Source organism: Spea bombifrons, chromosome 4 (genome assembly GCF_027358695.1).
Source record: "Spea bombifrons isolate aSpeBom1 chromosome 4, aSpeBom1.2.pri, whole genome shotgun sequence".
NCBI classification, from domain to species: Eukaryota; Metazoa; Chordata; class Amphibia; order Anura; family Pelobatidae; genus Spea; species Spea bombifrons.
This window is the reverse complement of record NC_071090.1, coordinates 55450066-55469269: the sequence shown is the minus strand read 5'-3', so window position 1 is coordinate 55469269 and position 19204 is coordinate 55450066. Positions and strand designations below refer to the sequence as shown.

General features: G+C 36.3%; 1 protein-coding gene across 1 annotated transcript in view; it reads left to right on the top strand.

The window, feature by feature from the left end:
- Window positions 1–2594: 2594 nt before the first annotated feature.
- Window positions 2595–19204, top strand: part of LOC128491186 (V-type proton ATPase subunit S1-like) — a 30680-nt gene continuing 14070 nt past the window's right edge. The window contains exons 1-6 of the mRNA XM_053463411.1: window positions 2595–2751; window positions 11490–11616; window positions 11707–11775; window positions 12850–13040; window positions 14141–14181; window positions 15137–15222. Coding sequence (XP_053319386.1) covers window positions 2651–2751; window positions 11490–11616; window positions 11707–11775; window positions 12850–13040; window positions 14141–14181; window positions 15137–15222 — 615 coding nt within the window. The 5' untranslated portion in view covers window positions 2595–2650. The remainder of the gene's footprint in view (window positions 2752–11489; window positions 11617–11706; window positions 11776–12849; window positions 13041–14140; window positions 14182–15136; window positions 15223–19204) is intronic.

The following is a 19204-nucleotide window of genomic DNA, read 5'->3' as shown; positions in this document are numbered from 1 at the left end:
CCCACTCCATTTCTTCATTGTGACTGCTAGAAGGGTTAGGCTGCCGAGATGATGAAGGTAGATGGGCATAGCTAAAAGAGTGTTAAATAGAGACTGTAAGACCTTTTAATAATATGAAATAATATTAAATACTCCCTGCAGGACTGTTGTGTTTGTGTCACGCTCTTTTTCACATTCAAAATTGAAGTGAATGACTAGCACAAATCTGCCTCTACACAAGGTAAAACTAGCACAGACTACAATAATGTTGAACATGCCACATTTACAAACCATTCAGAGATGACCTTGAAATGATAGTCCTTGATAAGGCTGTTCAGGTAAGCTTGTCGGTTTACTACTTGTTTTTGTTTTGCATGTTTGTGTACATACATTGCTTTTGTAAACACGTTCATGTCTGTGAATCTCATTAGTCTTTGCTTTTTCTGTCGGATCATAGGAGATACGAAATAAACACAGCTGAAAGGAAACCTATTCAGAGGGAGCTAACTGTAAAATAAACACTATCTTTTTAACCAAACTGAAAATATTGTAATCGTAAAATCAGAAACCATTATATGTTTAGTGAGACATAATTAGCAGAGATAGAATGTCCGTCACACAATTAAATATCTTGTTTTTACCAATGAACTGCAACAACAAAAAATCACAGATTTGTTTATTTACTTAACTTTTCTGATTATGATCAATGATATAAAATGAACAATTCAGCAGATCCGAATGGCTACTATTTTTTTAAATTGTACATGCATATGGAAATAGTGTTCATTAAAAGTTGTATGCTTAATATACCTTTTATATTTCCCATTGTAGCTTGTGCTGTGTATATATATATGTATATATATATATATATATATATATATATTCAAATGATAGATTACTGAGGTCATATAATACTCTATTTGATTTTGTCATTTAAGTGAACTTACACTTTTCAGTAAAAGGAGTGTTTCATTTTGAACAACAGCTTGAAAGTATGGGAAAGTGTGTACTTTCAAACAAGATTAGTACACTGTGAGATGATTGTTTGAGTTATGATTCCTGCCTAACTTTGAACAGCTGAAATATGTGCCACATTCAGCTTCAGCTACCAGCTTTGTGACAGTGATTCAGTTTACAAAGACCATTATTATAATTCTTCAGACCATGAGACTTCTAGGAATCATAACGTAAGAATTGCTATAGAATGCAATATAGAAAAAGTATGATGTTAAAGTGTGTGGTGGCCAACATTCTGCTGGAAAGTGGGGGGTCAATCTGTATCTTGTAGAAATGTATATTAGTATGAATCCTAATAATTTAGTAATTGCAGCCAACTTAACAGCATGCAGAATTTTACGGCATTATCCATTAACATTTGTTGATGATGGAATAGGATAAGCCTTAATACTCTTCAGGCTGAAGACGTGACAATGGTAGTTATTGAATAAATCAGCATTTGGCGGGAGAGTTTGAAGGGGAGTTCTGGTTTCAAGTCCCTGAATTTACCATACATTAGAAAAAGGCAATCCATCCCTATTTTCTCTTTAGGAATGTTTTTCCGGCCCTGCCAGAAACCAGAATAACTGCCTGGCTGTCTAAGGTGACCATAACTTTTCCAGGACATGTAAAATGTTCATGTGTTGCTGACCAGCACTGCCCTGGTATAGGTGAGAGGTATAACTGAATAATAGATTCTCTTCCAGCTTATACATCTCACATACGGCATCCCAGTATGTTATACGTTATATCTACACATAATTTGTTTTACCTGTGCTTGTTGAGCACTACATGTGTTTTTTTTTTCTTTTGTTTTTTTTTTAGAAAAAAGATATTACAGTCTCTACATATATAAACATAAACCCTTAATCCCTCCAAGGCAAGTACTGATCCCAGCTCTACAATTACACGGGAAAGGGTTAGGAAACTGTGTGTAGCATCTTTGTGATTTCATGAAAAAATATACTGTTTTTTTCCTGTTGTGTTAGTTGTGTTAGATGAGCAAATCCTCTCAGCCACATTGTGTATTATTCAAAGATATTACTGCATATAGAAATGTTTTATTGAAATATTGTAGATTTGTGATGCTTCTCATAAATTTTATTATATGATATCATGGAGTCATTTTTCAACTGTGATTACATTTCAATAAAACATTTTACTCTACGAGTAAAAAGATCATATTTTCTTCAGTGAATGATGATTTTTCTTTAAATACACCAATATAATTTATGGCCCGTATCACGTTTGTAGTTATAAACGCTACTCATACAATGAAATATGTTAAAATGGACATGATAATTGCACAAGTAAAGGTCAAATGTGATAGATGATGTATTGTTTAACCAATCATTTGTTTCAAAATATTCTTTATTCGTGAACTCATTTTGGCCAAATTAAAAAAAAAAATATTACTTAAACTAAATTCTAAACTAATTCTAAAAGAGAACTAACTCTATATCTTCTTGCAGAAATTAGCATGTTCTTTCCCAATAAGACACACAACATTGCTTGCCTTTGTTATCACATAAACAAAACCATATTTACATAAAATATGCAAGGAGTGTCTTGGTATTAACCAGATGCTACAGGCCTAACTAGATTTCTCTGTTGAGAACTTTTATTTGGTGAACAGTTGGTTGATGTTCAAGCTGAGAATTGTCTGTGCATAAGCATGTATCTGAATTCAGAATTGCTGCTCTGCTTGGTTTGTGTTATTTTTCCAAGTGCCATTTCTGTGAGCCATGTACCTGTTCTGCTTTGGTCAACGGAAAGGTAAGTTTCACAGGGAATTACTAATAACCAGATAATGTGTATGGGTGTTTCTTCTACGACTGAGTGTACAGTATAATGTATAGTGCAGTATTACTTCTTTTGACTCTAGTAGGTGGGAGGATTGCATATAACCACATGCTGAGAAATGATTGCAGGATGATTTGGTGTTTGTAACAAAGCATTTTAAACACAAAGCTCAAACTTTATAAAATGTAAGCCTGCATGTATGTCAGGCATGACCAGGTTTCAACTCACAGTTATATTCAAGTTGTAGTGTAGAGTGAAAGGAGACGCATAGACGAGTTAAGCATTGTCCTCTAACCCAGCAATTGTTTTGGAGGATCTGCCTTGAATCCTTGTTGGTTTCCCAATATTATGTATTAAACAGACAGCTGTGCTGCACCCTCCAAAAACTAGCATTCTTACCCATCCTGATTTCAACCAGGTGTCCTCCATTAATAGAGTAGGGGCCACAGATGTTTCTGCGACCCCACACCACTAACAAAGCAGCTTGCATCTCACTCACCAGAATGAGATAAGGTGATCGGTGTGTTAGGAAGAAGATACCATGGTATAAGTGAAATGGGGTAATTAACTGCCTTAGTAGAAACTGTTAAATGTGGCCTTAGAATATGAGTGAGTGGATTATCTGGAGAGTCTATCACAAGATGTGTGCAGGTAGAAGAATTAGAGGTACCAGTCCTGCCACTGCTGGGGTTTATGTCTCATTAGGAATTCTTGTAGTAAATGGATATCTGCCCAGTGCTGTCAAACAAAACCATGTAGGAGGCTCAGTTGGTGCAGAGCATACCGAAGGCTCAGGCTGGGCAGAGGAAACAGAAGGTTGCTTGGTATGTGTATAGCACAGAGTACATAGTGTAGAACCAACATGAAACTAGGTCTGTGCAGAGGTTGAATTTATGCTGTTTAATTAGATATAATTTATTTTTTATAGGATATTTGAGTGGAAAATGTAAGTTAATTATATCGAATTCAGATACAGTCATTCAAAGGTAATTTGAAATAACTATTGTGGGATTGTTTATAATGTGTATCCATATGTTTGTATTAATTACAATGACAATTAAAGATCATTTTGCACATTAATAGTTTTATTGCAATGTTTTTATTAGATTTCTGCTCATTTTGCAGTGAAGTAATTTCTACTGAAGTCACTAACTGCATTTGTTTTGTTATTTTTTGCTTTGCAATATCATCAAATTCAGTGTCCATAGTTTTTTTCCCCAACCCCATATAACCCCATATGTCTGACATTTGTGGGATAGTTCATGTCACAATCCACTGCTGTGGCCCTGCTGGCTTCAAAGTTAGCGTTGTTTAGGATTTTATGTGCAGGTTATGTGAAAGGCAAAGAAATCCAGCCAAACTTGTTCAGCTGCAACTCCAGATTACGGAAATACCCCATGTGCATAGTTTTTTTTGTTTTATGAAAATTACAGAGCACAAAGTTGTTTACAGTTGCTTAGGATTTATATTGAGGTTTTGTTTCAATTCAAAATAACTAGAATTTTCTACTTTCTACATTTTCTTTATTTACTAGCCACTTGACTGGACCACACCAGATAAAATAGAACAGAAAATTAAAAAAGCAACAACAATTAGATAACTTTAGTGTGGTATCCCATGAAACCAGTGTTGGGGCAGGGTCTTGGTAGAGAGGAACAGGAAGGGAAGTGGTATCTGGTGTCCTTCATTGCCCTCTTTCTAAAGCAGACTCTGCACATTGTCTGTGGCCTTAGTTTGGCACCAGTTGGGGATTATGGAAATAAAATGAATGCCAGTTAGATGGATGAAGTTTTCTTCTTCCATATTTTGTGGATTTGGCTGCTCAAAGATGATCATTTTCAATACATGGAGTTGAAATTCTAAGAACGATAGCCTGTTTCCAGTGCCATTTGTATACAGCACGTATGCATGACAATCTCGGTCAGGTAAATGGCCACCTTTTTGTACCACGTTTTGGTTTTGCGCAGTGCAAGGTACGGCTGTAAGCACTGATCTGCTAAATCCACTCCCCCCAGGGAGTCTATCATAGTCTATGATTCACTGGGACTTTCTATCTATCCAAATCGCAGTGATCTATACCTCATCACTGCCAGCTACCTCTAGTGCTTGCAAGGACTTTAATGCTCCCAAGACCCCATAAAATGCTGCATACCATCACTAACTCAGTCAGCTTAAAACATCTCTGCATCCTATATTGACTGATGTGATCCACTGGGATGGCTTTTCATCAGATGGTGGTAAACTTCTTTCTTGCAGTCTAGATAAAAATTATAAAACATTGCATAAGAAGAAGCATGGCGGCATGCATAACTGTGAAATGTAAAATAGAGATTTCTGCTTTAGCATCAGAACATAGATACAAATAGCCATAAGAGCGTTTTAACTTTTAGTTAATGACTGTTCTTTGTAGGAGAAATGTGAAACTTATAGTGAACAGTGAATTATTGTAGGGCTACTTTATTTAATGACTGATAATAAAAGTCAGGGGTGTAGCATAGGCCCCTGCACACTACATGGCCCCATGGATTCTTGGGCAGAAATTGTCCCTTCGAAACTGGCCATAATGGGGTTTTAATGATATGTCATATTTTATTACCAAACATATGCAAGATGTTTCTCAATATAGCATCGACTCATCGAACAATTTTTTTATGATAATGCTATGAAACCAATCTTCACAGAATTTTATTAGTGTCCAATTGGATTATTAAAGGGAGAGTCCAGTCATCATATGCACTTCAATGCAAATGATAGCTGCATGGTCACTGTTTTAACCCACAACTGCCCACACCTGAGTGGACAGACAGGTTTGAGGATACAGAGATGACGCTTTCACTGAACGGATAAAATCACACATTTATTAACCAAATCAAAATGCATGCATAATAACCAGATGAAAGAGGAATGAAACAGGTTATGCCTACATCCCTTATTGTACTGGGAGACCCTCAAAGCTATACGCAGCTTCATGGCCCGAGGCGGGCTGCAGGGCTAATGCCAGGCATCACTAACTGACCCATAGCCGAGTCTCACGTAATTGCTGAAAGGGTTCCACTTTTATACCTTTTAGTAATGCATGACATTCTATGTAAATATCTGTCTGCATGATCATGCTCATTAACTATCGTTTAGAAATTCTGTGGTTGATTAAAATGCAGTACCCTCATGTACTTCCTATCCTGTCAGTCTGGGTTCTTAAACTCCCAGGTTCAAGGACATAATCAGCCAAACTAGAACATTTCACATAACATCACCTAGATTTAAAGTTCATCTTATACTTTATATATAAAATAGCCGAAAAGCAACATATTAGCCCTTACACCAACATGCCTTCATCACACTGTTAACCCTTTCACATCACAATTTGCATCATAGTCTCCAGACTTCCTGGTATCTAGTGGGGGCAGCCAGTGTATGTCTACACGATGCACATAGACAACCTCTGCTGCTGCCCAGCACTTACGCCAGGGCTTCTATGATGGAGCACCGGCGTGACATTACCTTCCGGTGCTCCATAATAGAGCCCAGTGGAAGTGTCGGGCAGTAGCGGCTGGCTGCCAGAGAGGAGGATCCAGGTCCCCTGCGGCGCTGTGGAGGATCTGGATCTTAGTCTTATAGCCAGACCTCTATTTGTAGTCGAATTATCAGAAGACCTCTAATATAAGACAAGGGGTATTTTTCAGAGCATTTGCTCATCTTATATTCGAGCAAATACGGTAATAGCTGCATGGCCCCTTTAAATTTCCAAGCTGTCCCCTTAAATGTATGGGAGATTTTACACTTTAATAAACTATTTCTTTAAGACTGAATCATTGTATTGTTTGGGGCAGGTAGTATGACAAGGAGTCAGTGTGTATGTACATTGAGCTAAGATAATAGAGCTACAGAAAATACAAATGGCTAAAACATTGTAAAAAAAATATATATATATTTTGGAAAACTAACTTTTAATCTGATACTAGTAATACAAAATGGTGTGTGTACCCCTTTAAGTAGCTGGAACACAATGGTAAACGGCAGAAAACATGCTAGGTTTTGAACTCATATTTTCCTGGAGCGTTGGTTTTAAATAAATAATGGTTGTGCTTTTTCTTTTCTCTGCAACTTACAATTGCTATTGTCTTTGAATGAAATAGAAATAGAATGCACATACATTAAATGTTTCAAGGTTTTTGCGAAGCAAAATTATTACATGCGAGAAACAAAAATGTGTGTCCTTAGGTCTTTTCTATGTGTTTTCATTTTCCAAATTCACCTGTTGCTCTACATTGTATATTGCGGCCAATTGAGACGACCACTGCTATGTGTACTATTTTTTTTTAGCATAATAAGCCAAGTTATGTGGACCATGGGAAATGGTTCCTTTTGGAGAAAAATCATAAATCCATGCCATTTTTGTCTAATTTAAATTGCAACTGCCATCATCATCATCATCATCAGCAGCAGTGTCATGTGCTTTGTGTTTGCAGTAAATGCTAAGAGTATTGATTTAAAGGTAAAAAGAATAGCCATGTTCCAAAAACATCATACATATTTAATAGCATCAGTAGGAGTCACCCCCTTAGGGTGTCGCGGCGATAATGAGATTTCACAAAAGGTCAGGACTAAAAATTGAAGAGAGGCCTTACAAACTGAGGATCTACTGTGCTCACCTTGTTAACATGCCAGAAGGTTCTATAAATGCATCTTTTATTTTTGGTGCCCCATTCTGCCCTGAATGGACCTCCTGCAGTATTTTTAATATGCATTACATTAAAGACCTTTCTGCATGAAAAGGAAGCAAACATCTATTGGTGGTTTACATCTGCTGCCAAGCATGCTGTGCCTGGTGACATTTATATGGTGTAATAGGACAGTGCTGTCCATTTAAAAAATATACAGATAGGTTAAAATGATGTATTCTTTAAGTAATTATTGAAATACAGTACAGTAATACTATGCGAGTAAACAAGTCGGTAACACAATGTCTCCAAATAGTTTCATGGGACTGCATTTAGTTTATAAAGTAGCAATAATAATAATAATAATAATAAACACTTGGCAAACTTGTAAATGCTGGAAGGAGTTTATTGTTGTTGTAGGTGAGTTGTGGCGGGATGAAACATTTCATTTTAGTTAACCATATGTCATATGGTAAATAATGACTAGTTAAATTGTTGAGATAATCTCAAAGGTTTAAATATTCTTTCTGTGAGGTTAATTTAGCCCTTCTCACAGGAGGAACAGAATAGGCTCTTCATAATACATTGTCAAAAAAATAGAAAATGCCTCAACTCACCTGCAGGGTAGGATTTGGTGTATAAGCACCTAAAACTGCTATGAATCCAGCAGATCATAATTTACCCAAATGGTAATATCACAAAATTAAAGTGCTTTCCGTTTAATTGTTTCATTTTATGGGCCTTTCAGATTTATATACCAAATATTCTGGGCTCCTAGAAACAGAGGGATTTGAGTCTAACTTAATCAGTTTATTCTCTATGTTACGTCCTTTTTGGAGAACGCAGTAATATATAAATATTTACATATATATATATAGACTGATGACTGTGGTTGTATTATGGGAAACAACCTGTATTTAAATATTCTTAGTTACTAAGTATAATTCTATGTTTAATGTTTACCACTTTAAACATACCTTTTAAGCTCAATGACTACTAAAAATATTTGCAAATATGTCATACCTTAGAAATGTCCCAGAAAGTGACCGTTCATAGATTTGTTCCAGTATCCTGCAGTTTCCATCTGTCTCAGATTTTTAATTTGGCTTTGTAATAAAAAGCTTAATATTCTATTCTGTTTCCTGCAAATATTAATTTCTTACTTCTTGTGTGGCTACACAATCTCTCACTGGGTTCAAAATGTTGCTGGATCAATGCATTTTATGTTTCTATGTGTATCTTAGAAAGGTATTGATGTATTGTAACCTTCTTAGTACATAGTTATGCTTCTTACATGTGTAAGTGATATACACATTATATTTTTTATAGTAAAGCAAGCATTTGTAAAAAATATATCTTTTCAGGGACAAAAAAAACTAAAATACATGGGTTAATTATACATGAATTAAAAAATGCTCTGTAATTACGACTTTGAAGCTAAAGGTTGTTTCAAGGTCCTCGTGCTCTCCTAGTCTAAGGTGTTCCTTGGAACCCTGAAAACAAAGAATATGATGTGTATACAGAAAGCAGGAACAAACCTAATGTGTGCAGTTTGCTCCTGTCTCCAGCTAGACATTGTTTATATGTCAGCAGAAGGAGACGTTAATTGTATGCGGACAAGTGAAAACGCAAACAAGAGCTTTTCATCTTTACTCAGTACTCAATCCAAGAATGCAATTTGATCCATTCATAGCTGGGGTAAGCACAGTGACAACTGTAACCTGTACAATGAGCTTCATACACACCACAGCAAGTTTTAATACAAGAGGCCAAATCAATGTTTTAATGCCATGACTCTGTGTCAGTGGTTCTCAAGCATGTCCTTCACAGTTTTACAGAAACCATGTGTTTGCAAAATGCATCTTAGTGGGGCTCCCACTTATTTATTTGTTGGGAAGTTGGAGAGGGCTCCCATGATGTCATATTTTCCCTGGATGCTAGCAAGTTGATATACCTGCATATAATTTTTCTGAAAAAGATGTGTAAAGATAAGCAATGGTTTACTTATTAAAGCAGAATTGGGCAGATGGTTTTTTAGGAGAGTTTGGTTTTTAACCCATCATTAGGGATGCTTTCTGCACATACGAGAGGGGTGGGGGTCTTGTTCACGGAGCTGACTGGCAGTTAGTATATGTGCCAGGAGATGTGTTCAGCCTAACAATAAAGGTACTTGGGTGGGCTCCAGCCCACTTAGGCAGTTGCCTGGTTTGATTGGTGGCTTGTCTGGGCCTGCTCTTTCATCAGTTCAAGTGTTGGAGAGGGTAGAGGCATTAGTTTAGGAATATTTTCCTTCATAGAGTGTCAAGGGTCTGGATAAATATTTTCCATGGAAAGCTAGAATTTTTTTTGTAGTTTTGGTATAGTTAACCTATCAGCAAAGTGTGCATAATAGCAAGTGCAAAAAAAAGGTTTTTTTTCCCATTATTTCGCAGAATATGTTAAACCAAGTGCCCAAAGTAACAAAAAATATTTTTTACACATACCTTAGTAAATGTGACCATTATATGCAGTTTTATATAAAATTAAATTGCATGAAAAAGTTCATGTACATTAAAGTATTCAATATACTGTACTGCCCCCCCAAATAAAATATTAATAAAATAAAATAATACCCAAATACACATTTCTGTAAATAATTATATAACAAAAGAACATGCAGAAAAAAACTCTTATGGGCTTTAACTCCCAGGATGAATAGGGCCATATAAGCTCTGCTATCTATCTATCTATCTATCTATCTATCTATCTATCTATCTATCTATCTATCTATCTATCTATCTATCTATCTATCTATCTGTCTATCTATCTATCTATCTATCTATCTATCTATCTATCTATCTATCTATTTATTTATCTATCTATCTATCTATCTATCTATCTATCTATCTATCTATCTATCTATCTATCTATCTATCTATCTATCTATCTATCTATCTATCTATCTATCCATGGCTGTCTGTCATGAACTGTCTTCTATTATGTAACATATATGTATTATTTAACAAAGCTTGCATTTATGATTTCTGCTCAATAATACATCCAAGAGCTATTTGAGTATAAAATAAAGGGAAGGAAGGTAATAGTGTGGTCAGAAAATTCCATTGTAACAAGGCAATTTATTTCCTTTTGTTTATTTCCTTTATTTCTTCTCTTGGCTACATAATATATTGTACTTTACTTTGTACACACACAGATACTGTGCAGATACTTTAAAATAGACAGAATAAGCCAAATTCTTTTTTTGGAATCCAGTAACATAAGTGAGGTATGCTGGTGGTCTCACTTTACATCCAAGGGACGAATGTACAAACCATGGAAAGGTTTGTAAGTTACATTAAGTGACAGCAAATTGGCTGTACATCAAAAATATTTTAGGTTTCAGCCAAGAGATCCCATTAAAACGATCCACCTTCTTTGGCATCATGAGACAGCCTGTTGTGTTTTCGTACTGGCAGCAGAATAAAATTGACTTACATCTTGTGCTGAGCCCATCATTAATTTTCCTAAGGCTTCACCACTTCAAACATTACCAAACACATCGTGTATTGTCTAGGAGCACCCTACTGTCTTCCTGCTTCAAATAAATTATTATTATTATTATTAATAATAGTCATTCACAGTGTACATTTCTATTACCTATATATTGTAGATTGCTTGTGTTTATTGCACATGTATTACCTAGTTTAAGCTGTATTTACGTTCATGGTTTATTGGTTGTATTAAACTGTAATTGTAGGATTTGGGGAAAATGATATATCTGGCCTATAGAAAAAGCTCTGTCATTGTGTTTCATGTTACTGCTCAAAAGGTATAGTATTTAATATGACACAGTTAAATGGTCCCCCTTAACAATAGGGTTCTAAAGGATCTTACTATGCTCTCATTACATTGTCTATTCATAGTTGTTGTAGCAGGCTCCATCATCCATAATGGTTTATGGAAAATCAAGCCTTGTTTTTACTCGATGATAGACTATTGATTATTTATTGTAAAAGGACTGAAGTTTGTAAAATATTTTTAGGAACGCAATTTCATTTATTCTCCCTTCAGCTCTATGTGGAATTCAGCACAAGCAGGAAATAATGGACATATCACCTCTAAGCATGAACTGCAAACGTTACTACGGTCCGCTACTACATCAACACCCATGAATGTGATCATGTTCCTTCAGGACACTGTATGTAACAGATTCAGTATACTCACCATGATCTGTCAGATATCTAAACAAAGTTATCTCACCTTTTTTTACATTTGAATCTGTTTCCAGCTCAGTATTGATGACTTCACGTACTATAGCACAGTATCTGGCAGTGAGAATCCACTACATAATGTGCAGGTATGTGTGCTACCATATGTCTATATATATCTTCTTTCTCTATCCCCCCTGCCTTCACCCCAGTCTTGTCTTTGTCCCCATACTCTCCCCCTGCCCCCCCCACCTGCTCACTCACCTCCTCCAGCCACTGTCTAGACTCCTCTGATCTCTCTGTGCAGCTACGGAGATGAAACTGACAGAAGAGAAGGGGAAGGGTCAAGACCGGGGAGGGAGTCAGCGTGTGAGAAAGTGTTATGCTACAGAGAACAAAATGACAAGAGAGACTGAGATCAGAGGGGGAGCAAGAGAGGGGAAGGGGAGCAAGTCAGGATGTGAGTGAGTGTGCAGCTGCAGAGAGAAAACATTACCTAAGATGTGTTCATTTGATTCAACATTTTATTCCCTGCCCATAAAGTGTATGTTTAACTTCATATCCCAGTATTTTGGAAAGATGTGCCTACCTGGTAGCAAAGTGCCAGGAGTTCTGTATGCCTCTAAACTACTATAAATTTTAGTCAGCGCTATTGTTGTGGAAGCAGCACAAGATTGCCCAAACATAACAAACAGTGGCCTGAAATGAAAACTAATGTTGCCTCACTTAGCTGCTGTAAAATATAATAGAATTCTCGCTTTACTACAGAGGTCAAAGGCAGTGATGACAGTAACAGGGAAATGTATTGGGTGTAATGGTTTATACATCATACACTTTCCACTTGGGGTCCCTGTTAGTTGTTTAACCTATGCTGTTAAGTTAGAATTATATCATATTTTAGAGTAGCCCCTTTTCTCTTTTGCAGTATATAGCCTCTTGGATTCTGTCCTTGATTGTTTCCTGAGCTGTTTGCCAATAATTAATAAGCAGCACATGTTAGATTTATGTAACACCTGACTGTTGGATGTACCTACTTGGAACCTTGACCACATTCACCACGTGAATGGATCATCACTATCAATTAAGTTATAAATGTTTTTTTTACGCTCCTACTAAATTTTGGGTCATTGTCTTTTATTCATTGGTGACAGGAGTTTTTACATTAAGCCAATACAATTATTTACACTGCACTGAACGAAAGGATTCCTGTGAATCTATTGCAGGGAATTTTGGATTCCTCTCCATATTCTCTGGTGCTACCAGCAGTAGACTGGAAGACAGCTGACAATCTACCTGATTACCTTAGAACCCAAGAAGACTGGAATGTGATCAGTGTTGACAATTACAACACTTCTCTGAAGCTGGATAAAAGCAAACCAAACCTAATTTTAGTTACACTGCAGCCAATACCAAGGTATAAAAAATCGCTGTTTCTATGTAACTAATTCCTGATATAGCCAACATTTGTAAAATGAATATTAGTGTGTAATGGACCTGAAGAAATAGTAGCTGTGTAATTACTAATATTTGTCATACTTAGGTTCCTCTTATGTTACAAAGTCTTGTTTACAATGAAACAGTCCTTATATTCCTAATATTATCTCCACCAGGATATTTACTGGTAAGCTTGCAGTTGCTGATATTACGAAGTGATCATGTGTGTCCTACAATAACAGTGGTGGCACAAGCAGGCTGTTTCAGGGGCAGCGGTGGCACAGGCAGGCTGTTTCACGGGCAGAGGCTTACCACATCAATGTCTGGCTCAGTGTATAGTGAGGGGAGAGTTAAAGGGTTAAACTACAACTCTCAACTCAGCAAATTCTCCTGCCAATCCTGCTTTAGTATTACTCCCCATTACCTGGCCAAATGACTCACAGCAACTAATCCACCACTGTTTTTACATGTAAGGAATATATCTTCCCTGCATGGGTTCAATGCCCAACTGGAATTTTTCAATTTTTAAGTAAAACAAATATAACTCTGCACTTCTATAAACTGTTTCCTTGACTCAGAACTAAATATTTACCAGTGCACTCTTTCTCTGGACTAAATGTTCAGGTTTGTAATGCCAATGCCCACCCTCAGCAATATTTGAGTGAATGCATGTTGGTGTTTTCAGTTGCTAACTTGCACACCTGGAACTTAATGTCCAACTTGCATACTTTTACTACTGCCACCTGCACTGCTCATTTAACAATATTTTTAAGCTTGCCTCACATACAGGACTGCTTAGATGATGCAAGTTAAAAAACAACTCTGGTATTTATTAACCCCTAAGTTGATGTTAAGTTGCTTGGTAGTTAAATATTGGAGTTGGAGTTGTGCTCCAAAATGTAAATTCCACTTTGTCTCGAGAGGAGTTGGAATGGACTCCATTTACTTAAGTGAAATATGTGACTTATAGACGTAAAATAACGCTTTAATGCTATTTTTTGGCATTTTGCCAGTTCCGCCATGATCTGTGTCTAGTTATTGTGAAATTAACACACTCAAATATCTATGTTTATTATGCAGATCTAATGAAAAAGATGCTACTGAAGCTTTCTCTAAAAATGGTGAGTGATGCGTATCTTCTGCTGTGCACTTGTAATAATGATATTGCTCTGATCTACTCTAAATGTCACCAGAGCATGACCTAATCCAACATCTCTGCCCTTGCATTACTTCTGGACAAATTGCATTGAATAAAACTAGCCTTTCTTACAGGGTAAACAAAGCCTATTAAATATCCATGTCCTAAACATTGTTCACTTGACAACACCTTAGCATAAATTTAAGTAGAAATCTGGTTGATATTTGCTGGAAAGCAAAGGTCACTGGCATTCTTGGTAGCTATAGCTACGGTTGTCATCTTCCACTTGTAGAATCTTAACTAATGCATCATTGTCACTAGGGGAATTTCAGAGTTTTAAAGAAAAAGGCCGCATTCAAACCACAGTAGGATTTTCATCATTTTAACAATTTTATCAGGAACAGAACTAGAAATGGTACAAACAAAAGTTCTAAGTTTAATACAAGATATAATCCATACCTTCTTACTATGGTATGCATTTAATGTTGTATTTTATCTATATGCACAGATCAGTTCTAAGTTTAATACAAGATATAATTCAGGCCTTCTTTTTACTTTTTAACAGTCTCATAGTGGCCTACATATATACATAGCCTAGTATGAAGGCCAAAAACAATATTACATTACCGTACATCAGATTTTGTATTCATGCATTTATGAACACGTTGTCAAAATGGACTTTGCTACTACGTGACACGGATGAAAAAGCTGCGATAAAATATTATCAAAAAGCTGATATTCAAAGCAAAAAATAATGCACGTTAAGGTCACAATATGACAAAAAAAATTGTTATTTCCCTCTAAAATGAACAAAAAAGAATTGCTTGGTTTATGAATACATTTCGATGCCATACAATTCATAGCAATATTCTGTAATGGTGCGCCTACAATAATGTGAAATATATTCATCTGAAACTCAATCAACATTTCCCTTGTAGATGAACAGATTGGAAGACTCAATAAAGAACTCATGGAGAGGGGGGGTTCGTTTACCGCAATTTATACCGGAAGGAGACCTTCCAAGGTAAGTCAACAATTCCTACTCTTTGTATTCTCTCTGTTCTCTATGTAATATCTTTAAATACAGTACATTAGAGGAACAGTCATGTCATTTTTTATGTAGGCTATTTCAGTCACACCCTTCTTGTGACATGGCCCACTTGATGGTCTAGAAGAGTAGTGTGATAAGTGCATTTTCAAGTTACTAGTTCAATGATTGAACCCAGCAGCAATCCATTCTGTAAACACATGACACAGGTTAAAGTGTGATATCATGGACATTAGTAGGACTTGGCAGAGAATGAGTACTGTTCAGAGTGTAGTAGTCAACAAGTAGCTCTGTTGCTGTTGTAAAACTACAACTCCATCAATTCTCCTTGTGACACATGCTGCCCGAGCCTCAGTGAGGTTCCACCACACCTAAAATCCTGTTTGTTTCTCTGCTGAGTAGGCCATGTACCCTTTAAAGACTTTTAAAGTCCTGTTTTCTGATGTAATATTTGCCAGTATAAATCTCTTTGACTGGTTACACATTTCATACAGTAGGTTAAAGCGATGAATCGTATACGTGTTTGCACTAATAGAAACACTATAAACATTTCCATTGTTACTTAAAAAATTTTTTATTTTGTAAATTTCATTAAATAGGGATTAAATAGAAAATTGGTAACTTATTTTACATTTTAAAATATGTTCCCTGATCCTGAATGGATCCTGGAACATATATTTTCTAAAAGCATCCACAGTTAGAGCTGCCATCAAGTCAAAGAAAAAATGAATCCAATACTATTTACAGTAGGTTAGGGCTTCTCTGGCGCCGTCAAAAAGGTAAGATGTTTTTTTTTTCTCAGATCTAGTCTGGTGCTCAGTCAAAAAGGAACTTATTATCCAAACATAAGTGTTATATAGAAATAACACTGTCAGGCATTGCATATTAGTTACACTACTTGCAGGATCCAGCAAAGTTTTAGTTGTGTTAAGTGGAAGTCGTCCTATTCAGTACAAAATTATCGAAATCATCATCTGATCTCATATATCTCCCTGTCTGAAGGTATGCAAATCATGGCATCAAAATGTGGGGGCAGCCATCCATGCCCTGGAATTTTGCTTGATGGCCGTTTCGGCATGGGATAGCAATTGTGATATGTTGTGCAATACCATTCCATGAAGCTCCTGCTGCACAGTTTTTGTGCTGATATTAATTCCAGTAGAAGTTTAGAACTCAGCTATGGAATCAGCAAAGCATTGAGGACTTTCTACGCACCCTGTGCTTCCTTCAGCATTTGGCAACCCCACTCTGTGACTTTACTTGGTCTTCCACATTGTGGCTGAGCTACTGCTGTTCCTAAACGCTTCCACTTTCTTATAATACCACCTACAGTTGACTGAGAAATATCTAGTAGCGATGAAACTGACTCATTGCAAAGGTGGCATCCCATCACAGTACCATGCTTGAATTCACTGAGCTCTTCAGAACCACACATTTATGTCACAAACGTTCGTAAATGCAGACTGCATGGCTGGTTGCTTGGCTTTATAAACCTTTGGCAATGGGTCTGTCTGAAACACCTGAATTCAATAACTAAGAAGTATGTCCCAATACTTTTATCCATATCATGTATGTTGTATACTCCCAATACAGGCCCTGGTTAATTCTCGTCAGCTATTTAATAATAGGATTAACAACTGAGTTTTCTCTTATCCGTGTGGGCAGTGTGATGCGTGGTGTATGCAGAAGATTAGTTAGAGATATAGTGTTACTAAATTGTTAATCAAGGCGTGTATATTTAAAATTGTTCATATTATTTATCCAATTTATAATATATTGCAGCAAGGCAGCCCTTTTATACATCTCGATGTTTGGGACATTCAGTCCCAGCATCGCTTGTTTGTTCTGTAGCTTACAGAGGTTAATCCTAAGATTACGGCTGTTCCAGGGAAATACATTGAATTGTTTGTTGTTTTTTGCAATGTCTCCTGGTGGTATGAGCAATGGTAGTTGTTGTATAAGATAAAGCAGCTTCAGGAACCTGTGAGAGATGAGTGCATTGGTTTTCAAACTCTCAGTTCTTCCAACACTGTTTTAATTGTTTTTGGGTGTATGGTGAGTTAATATTTTTGAGTATTCTGATTCTTAAGTGTGTGATACATGTATCTGCCCATGTGAGTCCAAAAATATCCGCTCTTGATGGAGTTTTTTTGTTGGCCCCAAATATAGGGACTCGGGTTTGGCTAAGTTGATATTGAAGCCAATTAGTTTGCCATAGGACTGAAGAGTTTGCATGGTAATGAGATTCCAAGGCTTGACCACCTCCGGTATACCTATGATTCTCAAATTGTTTCTTTTACTGTGATTTTCCATGTTGTCCAATTTTCACTGAGCACTTGGAAAGGTATCGGGCATGTGGTGAAGGTGTTCACTGCCTTTCTGAGCCAATTTTGCACCAGTAGTGATGGATATTCCCTTGGGTAGACAGAGCTGTGGTTTCATGCAACCAGCTTAGTTGGCTCCGCTCTAAAAGTCTGACTAGGCAGATTTAAAGGAAATTCCCAGATTGTGTTCTCAAAGCAGATTTGACACCAGGGATATATTCTAGCAAGAATAAATTGAAATCCAAAGAAATTAGTCCTTTGCTTTCTGTGATGTTGAAAAAAATGGGGCAATTTCTCACAATGACAAGATGACGTATAGGGTCAGCAAAACTGCTCTTCATTTAAAAAGGTCTCCTATATGCCTTACATAAATTACCTTGTATATATTCCAAACACACAAAGTGACACTGTGACCAAAAACTCTCTAATGAAAATAGTTTCAAATAAAAGTACACATACAAGGGTTTAAAATATTTGTAGTGGTTAGTTATTTCTTCTTCCTTTTCAACTTGCAGTGCTACTATAGTACATTAATTAAAGACATGCTGCCTAAGCTTTGTTCTTCCCATGCCATTCTAAATTAAAGCTAGATTTTAATTGTATGAAAACATTTTTAGAGATGTTTTCTTGCTTGTAGTAGCTTTTGTATGTACATTCTCAGTATCTTAGAATAGAGTATTTCAGGACCTTGTCAGAAATCAACTGTAAGAACATTTAATGTCTCACACTCAGATCAAATATCATGCTCATAACTGTGTACTTTAAAAGGAGTGTATAAAGGATGATCTCTGCTATTTCAAAATGAGCACAATTCATTAAAAATATCTCTTTGGCACTATCACTATCTCTTTCATCATGTCATAATTAAAGGGAACATAAACACTCCTTGTCGTTTTAATGTTTTGTTTTATAGCATCATAATATTTCGCATATAAATAGTGAGAAGCTTAAGTCATTTTGTTGTGTATTTGGACAAGGGGCTTACTATAGTAAGATAAAGCATAGCATTGGCTTGTTCAAACGCTCAGTTCTTCCAACACTGTTTTAATTGTTTTTGGGTGTATTATAAACGTATAAACTCACCAGTTTTCAGAGATGGTATGCTTTTTGGGATTACATGACTGTTAAGTGGCGATTTAGCTTTACAATAAATGTATTGGCCTTTTCTGTAATAACCCAGTACAAGATCATCCTGGAACATATAAAAAAATATATGTGTGTGTGTGTATATATATATATATATATATATATAGTACCAGTTACAGCAATTCTGAGTAGTATTATTTTTATTTTTATCACTATAATGCACATGTATCAATAAAAAGACAGTTTGACACTATGTCAACGAGTAACTAAACTTCAGCATTTATGACTTAAGTGTCTGGGCAAATTGTAGGTATTTGTTATGTATTGTAAATATTTGTCTGATCACGCACTGCCACACCAGGGTTATAACAAAGAATTATTTTATGTCTTCTCACCTTATGAATTTAAACTAGGTTGCTGCTAGTCGGTGCAATGTCCCTATGTGGCATGAACTTATTTGAAAACACCCTGCTCCACGGTCCTGTTGGAAAGTCAAGGCAGGGCAGGCTAGGCGCTGGATTTAAGAATCCGGAACTTCTATACAGAGG